This window comes from Arachis duranensis, chromosome 6, assembly GCF_000817695.3.
Source record: "Arachis duranensis cultivar V14167 chromosome 6, aradu.V14167.gnm2.J7QH, whole genome shotgun sequence".
In the NCBI taxonomy this organism is placed as follows: Eukaryota; Viridiplantae; Streptophyta; class Magnoliopsida; order Fabales; family Fabaceae; genus Arachis; species Arachis duranensis.
In genome coordinates, this window is record NC_029777.3 from 46,306,613 (window position 1) to 46,316,589 (window position 9,977).

The 9,977-nt window shown below is 45.2% G+C and overlaps 1 protein-coding gene across 1 annotated transcript in view; it reads left to right on the plus strand.

Moving 5' to 3' along the window:
- The window catches only part of LOC107493776 (uncharacterized), an 18,428-nt gene extending 9,288 nt beyond the window's left edge, over positions 1–9,140 (plus strand). The window contains exon 2 of the mRNA XM_016114826.1: positions 8,892–9,140. Within this exon, the coding sequence (XP_015970312.1) occupies positions 8,892–9,140 (249 nt within the window). The remainder of the gene's footprint in view (positions 1–8,891) is intronic.
- Positions 9,141–9,977: the final 837 nt, after the last annotated feature.

A 9,977-nucleotide genomic window follows, 5' to 3' on the forward strand; every position in this document is an offset into this window, starting at 1 on the left:
CGGCAAGTGTACCGGGTCGCATCAAGTAATAATAACTCACATGAGTGAGGTCGATCCCACAGGGATTGAAGATTGAGCAATTTCAGTTAGGTGGTTGATTTAGTTAAGTAAACAGTTGATTATTTGAGTGATTTGTAACCAACAGAATATAAATGACAAGGAATTTAAAGTGCAGGAAGTAAAATTGCAGAAACTTAAAGTGCAAGAAAGTAAATGACTGAAACTTAAAGTGCAAGAAACTTAAATTGCAGTAACTTAAATGGCAAGAAAGATAAATGGCTTGAATATAAAAGGGAATTGAGGAATGGGATTGCAAGATCTAAACAAAGAAGAAGTAAATTGCAGCAATTGATTGAGCAGAATTTAAATCAGAAGCAAATAACATTCAAAAAGAAAGAAAGTAAAATGCAGCAAAGGTTCACAGAAGAACCAAGAGTGAATTATGATCTCAGGATCCCAAGGGCTTAGGTAACAGAGCCTGAAACCCAATTTCCTTCCCAGATCTGAAGTAACTAAGCAATTGACAGAAAGTTAAAGAAGAAGTAATAGAAGGACAGAATTGAAATTGAATTATGCAGAGAACAAAGTGCAAAGAGTTTGAATGGGAATTGGGACAGAATTTCCCCAATTTCACACACCCAATACTCAGAAAACAGAAGAGTAGAATTGCCCAAGGGAAATGAGGAAGGAGATCAATCAATTCTCCCTTGATCCTCTTAGTGCTCGGACAAGTCTCTCAAGAAAGTATTCAAAAGCTCTCAAAATAAAAGTAAAAATTCAAAGCTCAAAGTAAAGGTCCTAATTACATCAAACTAACTCCTATTTATACACTTTCTAATCTTGGATAATGGGATTTGGATGGGCTTTTGAATTGGTGAAGAAATGAATTCAAATGAATTTTTAATTTGAATTTTGGCCCAAAAAGTCACTCCCAGGAGGCTGCCCTGCCCTTGTGGAGGGCAGGGCAGAAAAATGAAGCTTGGTGCGTGGATTTGGTGCGGCCATGTGCGAGTTGGTGCGAGTCTGGTGCGGCCATGGTGCGTCAGAGGCTGCCCTGCCCGTGCCAAGGGCAGGGCAGGAAAGTTGGTGCGCCAGATTTGAGGCGTGCGTGCGTTGGTGCTGCCAGAGGAGGAAATTGGTGCGCCAGGAAGAAACTTGGTGCGACGAGATGCTGCCCTGCCCGCGCCAAGGGCAGGGCAGAAATTTGTGGTGCTGCCAGGGAACGTTGGTGCGTGCGGTTGGTGCTGCCAGGAACAAAACTTGGTGCGCCAAATTTGTTGCTTGGTGCGCCAAGTTCTTGTGCCATCCAAATGCTGCCCTGCCCGCGCCAAGGGCAGGGCAAGGTCCTTTCCTTCATGGCCCGTGTTCGAAACTGGGAGGAGGCAAACACGCTACAATTTTTTCTTGGCTTCTTGGCACGGTAGTGGACCTTAGTGCTTGGCTCCCTCATGGTTCCTTGTTCGAACCTTGTAGCATGCATAGTTGATATTTTCCCCTTGATTTTCTTCCTTATAGAGCCCGATTCTGCCCTCCACAAGGGCAGGGCAGAGTTTGCTTCTCTTGGCTCCAAGGCACCATTTTGTGCTCTGCCCTTGTAGTGGGCAGGGCAGAGTTGCCTTCCTTGGCTTGGTCACCTAATGTTGGTCTCCTAGAGGGCATTCTGCCCTTGTGGAGGGCAATGTTGCTTCCCCATTAGTTGCGGCACGCTTCTCTCCTCTTTGGCCACGCTTTCCTTTTCTTTTGTTACGCTTCTTAGGCCACGCTTTTCATTTTCTTTTCTTTTCTTCACCTACAATTAACCAAACAACCACTCAAAGTATCACTAAATTCAAGAGGCTTATAAATCAATTAAAATTCAATCAAAATTAGCTTAAACCTCATGATTTAACATTAATTTCATGGTGGTTGCTTAATTTAAAGAAGTTATGCATTTTTACTCCAAATCACTTACTTAGGATACAAGAAAGTGCATAAATGCTAGCTAAACAAGTGAAATTAGCTTGAAAAATGGGTATATGATGACTTGTCATCAGCAGGTACCCCCCACCATCCGGGGACAAAGGATCAGCACCACCACCAAGTCCAACAAGTCAGACACGGCGGCTCCAGCCACCATCAACAAGTCGGACACAACAGCTCCGACCAGTACAGAAGATCTCGTCCGAGATCGACCTACAGTTTCAAGTAACCCTCGGAACATTGGCGTCGTTGCCGGGGAACTTGGAAGTCATCCCACCACCATGGCGGACAACCATGACAACGACCATGATTCAGATCTAGAGGATAAAACGCCACACAAAAACGCGGACACTACACTAAAGGATACTCATCAACTTAACAACGAAAAGGATTCTCCAAATGCGAGAGCCATGGAGGCGATTCGAGACCGTTTAATACAACTAGAAGAAGAAGCCCTACATCAACGAAAGGCTGAGAAAGGCCTACAATGGGAGATAAAGCGATGCTGGGAATTAGAGGACAAACTCGTAAAACTCGAAGCCGATCTCAAGGTCAAAGCTAATCGATCCTCTCATGAGGATAGCTCCTACAAGGACCAAGATCCATTCACCAAAGAGATCATGAAAGCTAAAGGTCCCAAAGGAATTTAAAGCTCCAGACATGACTCCGTACGACGGCACATCAGATCCAAGCCATCATCTTAGCAATTTCAGAAGCAGGATGTATCTCACGGAGGCCTCAGATGCAATCCGTTTTTCTCCATCCAGAGGGACAAAGCCAAACACGCACCGAGCCTATTAGGAATCAAGCAAGGAGATCGAGAGAAGCCTTCGTAACTACATGGAAAGATTCAACAAAACATGTCTGGGCATACGAAGTCTGCCAACAGAAGCAGCTATCAGAGGCCTCATCAATGGTCTATGAGAAGGACCTTGTTCATACCCTGGGTCGAGCTGACCGACCCGGGATGTTTAGCGACAAGGCGACCGACCTCTTCAGGTCAGACTATCTGACCTCTTCTCAAAGAGCTCGGCCAAATCGACAAGAAAGCCCAATAAAGGGTCCAAATAGAGGAACACGACCCAAATCCAGAGGCAATCCCAGCCTACAGAGATAAAGGCGATTCCGTTGAAGATAAGCTGACCTCACCCAAAAGATAAGATAAGATAAGATAAGATAACTAACTTATCTTATCTAGAAAGGTCACTTCTCACCATTATAAATACACTGGAGCACCCATGTATAACTCATACTCTGATTCTACTCAATACCTGCATAATACCCTTGCTAACTTAAGCATCAGAGTCCCTTGCAGGTACCCCCACCCTCCGGGGACAAAGGAATCAGCACCACCACCAAGTCCAACAAGTCGGACACAATAGCTCTGGCCGTCTCCCACCAGCCGGACACATTAGCATCGACCAGCATAGAAGATCTCATCCGAGATCGACCTCCAGTTTCAAGTAACCCTCGGAACATTGGCTCCGTTGCCGGGGACCTGGACGTCATCCCATCACCATGGCGGACGACCATGACAACGACCACGATTTAGGTCTGGAGGATCGGACACCGCACAAAAAACGCAGATGTCACGCTACAAAACACTCCGGAAACCAACAAAGACAAAGACTCACCAAATTCAGGGGCAATGGAAGCGCTCCTGGATCGCCTAAAACAACTGAAAAAAAAACCCAACAACAACGGGAAATTGGAAGAGATCTCCAAAGAGAGGTGCAGCGACGTCGGGAGTTGGAAGAAAAACTACAGCAATTGGAAGCCGATCTCAAATCAAAAGCCACCCGGGATAATCTCAAGGAAAATTCACACAAAGAGCAAGACCCGTTCACTAGGAAAATCATGAAAACCAAAATTCCCAAAGACTTCAAACTCCTGGATATGACCCTGTATGATGGCACCACGGAACCCAACCATCACCTCAGCAACTTCAGAAGTAGAATGTACCTTACCGACGGCCCAGATGCTGTTCACTGTAAAGCCTTTCCAACAACTCTTACAAAGACAGCAATCCGATAGTTCGACAATCTACCCCCGAAGTCCATCTCAAGCTTCGATGACTTAGCCAAAAAATTCCTAGCCAGATTCTCCATTCAGAAAGATAAAGCCAAGCACGCCCCCAGTTTACTGGGGATCAAACAAGGAGATCGGGAGAGCCTCCGCAACTACATGGAGAGATTCAACAAAACATGCATGGACATACAAAGTTTACCAACGGAGGCCGCCATCATGGGACTCATCAATGGCCTACGAGAGGGACCTTTCAGCCAATCTATATCAAAAAAGTACCCGACCTCCTTAGACGAAGTGCAGGAGCGGGCAGAAAAGTTTATCAACATGGAGGAAAACGCTTGGTTAGGAGAAACCTCAAAATTGGGGGCCTCCTACCGAGACAAAGACAAGGAATCCAAAAGAAAAGAAGATCGACAAGCGGAGAAAATAAAAAAATACCATAACTACACCCCTCTCAGGGCATCTCTGGTCGAGATATACAAAGAAGTCTGCCATACAGAAAAAATTTCCCCAGCATGGCCACTCAAAGGCAAAAGGGGAGGAGGAAACCGAAAGGAATATTGTGAATACCATCGAGTCCGAGGACACTCCACAAACGAATGCTTCGACCTAAAAAACATCATAGAAAAATTGGTGAGAGAAGGAAAATTAGATCGATTCCTGGACACCCGGGATGATGATCAAAGAAATAGACGAAGGGATGAAGATACCGAACGAACAGAACGATCACCTCGGACACCAGAAAGACATGTCCACATGATACACGGCGGATTCACAGCAGGTGGGATCTCCAAATCCTCTCGCAAAAGATATCTCAAAGAAGTATATCATGTCGAGGGAGAGGAGAAAGCACTCAACATTCCGGCAATTACATTCACTAAAGAGGATGCATCCAGCGTCATCACAGGACACGATGATCCCATGGTTATCACCATCATATTGGCAAACGCCAACCTACACCGCACCTTGATAGACCAAGGGAGTTCTAAGGGATGAAGATACCGAACGAACAGAACGATCACCTCGGACACCAGAAAGACATGTCCACATGATACACGGCGGATTCACAGCAGGTGGGATCTCCAAATCCTCTCACAAAAGATATCTCAAAGAAGTATATCATGTCGAGGGAGAGGAGAAAGCACTCAACATTCCGACAATTACATTCACTAAAGAGGACGCATCCGGCGTCATCACAGGACACGATGATCCCATGGTTATCACCATCATATTGGCAAATGCCAACCTACACCGCACCTTGATAGACCAAGGGAGTTCTAAGAGATGAAGATACCGAACAAACAGAACGATCACCTCGGACACCAGAAAGACATGTCCATATGATACACGGCGGATTCACAGCAGGTGGGATCTCCAAATCCTCTCGCAAAAGATATCTCAAAGAAGTATATCATGTCGAGGGAGAGGAGAAAGCACTCAACATTCCGACAATTACATTCACTAAAGAGGATGCATCCGGCGTCATCACAGGACACGATGATCCCATGGTTATCACCATCATATTGGCAAACGCCAACCTACACCGCACCTTGATAGACTAAGGGAGTTCTAAGGGATGAAGATACCGAACGAACAAAACGATCACCTCGGACACCAGAAAGACATGTCCACATGATACACGGCGGATTCACAGCAGGTGGGATCTCCAAATCCTCTCGCAAAAGATATCTCAAAGAAGTATATCATGTCGAGGGAGAGGAGAAAGCAGTCAACATTCCGGCAATTACATTCACTAAAGAGGACGCATCTGGCGTCATCACAGGACATGATGATCCCATGGTTATCACCATCATATTAGCAAACGCCAACCTACACCGTACCTTGATAGACCAAGGGAGTTCTACCGACATTTTATTCAAAACAGCCTTTGACAAGCTTGGCTTGGAAGAAAAAGAACTTAAAGCATATCCAAACAGCCTGTTTGGGCTAGGAGATACCCCAGTTCGACCACTCGGATACATACCACTACATACAACCTTTGGAAAAGGGGACCAATCCAGGACCCTCAAAATAGACTACATCGTAGTCGATGTAAGTTCAGCTTACAACGCTCTCATAGGACGGACAACACTCAACCAACTCGGCGCAATAGTCTTGACCCCACACCTATGTATGAAGTTCCCAACCTCAAAAGGGATAGCCACGATAAAAGCAGACCAAAAGACGGCACGTCGCTGTTATAACGAAAGCCTAAACCTCAGAGGCAAAGGAGAAGAGTTCCACATAATTGAGCTGGGCGGAGTTCATCGACGGGAAGAACTTCGTTCCCAGCCAGAAGGCGAGATAGAAAAGATTCAGATCAGAGACACCCCGGAAAAAACAACCAATATCGGCACAATCCTAAAAGGAGATTTAAAAGAATTACTAATACAATTCTTGCGAGATAACGTCGATCTCTTCGCGTGGAAAGCCGCAGACATGCCAGGTATCGACCCGACGCTAATGTGTCACAAGTTGGCGGTCTATCCAGGATCTCGACCGGTGCAGCAGAGACGAAGAAAACTTAGGACAGAGCGATCCCAAGCTGTGGACGAGCAAGTACAGGCACTACTGGAAGCCGAATTCATAAGAGAAGTCAAATACCCGCTGTGGCTAGCCAACGTTGTCTTGGTGAAAAAATCAAATGGGAAGTGGCGAATGTGCACCGATTACACCGATCTCAACAAGGCTTGTCCAAAAGATCCATACCCACTCCCAAGTATCAACGCTCTAATAGATGCTTCCTCCGGATACAAATATCTCTCGTTTATGGACACATACTCGGGGTATAATCAAATCCCCATGTATCCACCAGATCAAGAAAATACCTCGTTCCTACCACCGAAAGCAAACTACTGCTACATTGTGATGCCTTTCGGTCTCAAGAACGCAGGAGCTACTTATCAAAGCTAATGAATAAAGTCTTCTCAAATCACATCGGAAAAATCATGGAAGTTTATGTGGATGACATGTTGATAAAGACACAAAGCGAAGATACGTTATTATCCGACTTGACTCAAGTGTTTTACACTATAAGGAAGCACAACATGCGGCTCAATCCCGCAAAATGCATCTTCGCAGTCGAAGCAGGCAAATTCTTAGGCTTCATGCTCACGCAAAAAGGAATTGAAGCAAACCCAGACAAATGTCAAGCCATACTCAACATGAAGAGCCCAACTTGCGTCAAAGAAGTACAACAACTCAACGGGAGGTTGGCCGCCCTATCCCGATTCTTAGCAGGAGCTGCGATAAGATCTCTCCCCTTCTATGCTACTTTAAGAAAGGGAAAACACTTCGAATGGATGACAGAATGTGAGCAAGCCTTCCAAGACTTCAAGGAGTTCTTAGGACGGCCACCTATCTTATCTCGACCACAAGAAGGAGAACCGCTCATATTATACCTCGCAGTAAGGAGCCGGGAAATAGCCTCAGCACTAGTCAGAGAAGACGAACATGGGCAACAACTCGTCTACTTCATTAGCAAAGCACTACAGGGATCCGAGCTGAACTACCAGAAAATAGAAAAATTTGCTTATACCCTCATTCTAACATCTCGACGACTTCGCCCGTACTTCCAGGTTCACACCATTAAGGTTCGAACTAATCAGCCCATAAAAGGAATATTATAGAAAATAGATCTGGCAGGCAGAATTCTACAATGGGCAGTCGAGTTGTCAGAATTTGACCTCCAATATGAAGCTCGGACGGCCATCAAATCACAGTATCTGGCTGACTTTATCGCAGAATTCACAGATGCCCTAGAAACCCCCAGAGAATGGAATCTTTACGTGGACGGTTCTTCAAATAAAACTGGCAGCGGCACGGGCGTGATAATAAAAAGCGACCAAGGAACCCAAGTTGAGCTCTCCCTCAAGTTGGGGTTCTCGGCCTCAAACAACCAGGCAGAATATGAAGCATTATTAGCTGGTTTGAAGCTGGATATAGAGATCGGAGCTCAAAAACTCAACATTTACAGTGATTCACAAGTGGTTACATCACAAATAACAGGGAGCTACCAAGCCAAAGATCCCACCATGAAAAAATATCTGGTTGAAACCAAGGAACAGCTCGAACAAATCGGGGAGTATAAAATCTGCCACATACCCCGCGAGCAAAATGCCCGAGCTGATGCACTCTCAAAACTAGCTAGCACCAAACCTGGAGGCAACAATAAGAGCCTCATCCAGGAAATGTTGCAAAACCTGTCAATCTCGGAAGAAGAAAAAGTCCTGACTATAACAAGTCATGACCAAGGATGGATGACCCCCATAATCAACTACCTCAAAATAGGAACGCTCCCCGCATAAGAAAAGGAGGCAAAGAGGTTAAAAAGGGAGGCACAGTACTACACCATCATAAACAACATCTTGTACAAAAGAGGAATCTCAACACCTTTACTAAAATGCATGCCGACCTCCAACACAAGGGAAGTTCTAGAAGAAATACACGACGGCATTTGTGGCAATCATCTCGGAGCAAGAGCTCTCGCCAAAAACGTACTCCGGACGGGATTTTATTGGCCAACTCTACAGAAAGAAGCTACAGAATTTGTAAAGACATGTCCATCATGTCAGAAACATGCCAACTTTCATATCGCCCCGCCAGAAGAGCTCATTAGCATGACCTCGCCTTGCCCGTTTGCAAAATGGGGACTCGATCTTCTCGGCCCCTTCCCACAGGGATCAGGACAAGTTAAATTCCTCATAGTAGGGGTAGATTACTTTACAAAGTGGATCGAGGCAGAGCCCCTAGCCAATGCCACCGCTCAGAGAAGCCGGAAATTCTTATATAGAAACATTGTCACAAGGTTCGGGGTTCCATATTCAATAACCACAGACAATGGCACTCAATTCACAGATGCAGGCTTCAGAAAACTAGTGGCTGACTTGAATATAAAGCACCAGTACACATCCGTTGAACATCCACAAGCCAATGGACAGGCTGAAGCCGCTAACAAAGTCATATTGGCCGGATTAAAACGGAGATTACAAGACGCAAATGGAGCCTGGGCAGAGGAGCTTCCACAGGTTCTATGGGCATACCAAACGACGCCACATTCCACCACAAAGGAATCCCCTTTCCGATTAGTATACGGAATGGAGGCAATGATTCTAGTAGAAATCGAAGAAGGATCGCCCAGAGTAGTTCACTAAAATGAGGAAGCGAACTCCCAACATCAGAGAAAAGAGCTCGACTTACTACCCGAAATCCAAGAAAGAGCTCGGATCAGGGAAGAAGCTCTAAAGCGCTGAATGGCCTCCAGATATAATCAAAGGGAAGTGCCGAGAAGTTTTGTAGAGGATGATCTCATCCTAATCCGAAATGATATTGGAATAACTCGACCAGGAGAACGAAAGCTGGCAGCAAATTGGAAAGGACCCTACTGAGTTGTAAAAGTACTTGGAAAGGGCTACTACAGACTGTCTGAACTTGATGGATGAGAGCTTCCTAGGTCATGGCACGCCTGCAACCTAAGAAGCGACAGGTCGGCAGAAAGTGAAAAGCAATTTCACTGCACGACCACGATAAAGATAAATCGTCCGATAAAGGTGAAAACGCGATTCACCCAAAGGACAATCTAAAGATGCCAACCACTTTCTACAAATCGGTAAAGATGAACACAGAATAATGTAAGAAGTTATCGAAAGTGATCTAAAAAAGAACCTGACGAGGTCTTACGGATCGCTAAAATAATAACTTAAGGACTGGTCGAACGAACCAAGTCAAACTAAGTTATAAGTAAACCCTGGAAAGAGATCTGACAAAGAGTTATACATGTAGTCCCTGAAAGAGATCTGACAAAGATCCAAGAAAGAGGACTACAAAAAATAACTTAAAGGAGACCGACATAATCAAGTCGGACTCCTACCACTAAAAGTTATGCGAAGTAGTCCCTGAAAGAGATCTGACAAAGATCCAAGAAAGAGGACTACAAAATTAACTTAAAGGAGACCGACATAACCAAGTCGGACTCCTACCACTAAAAGTTA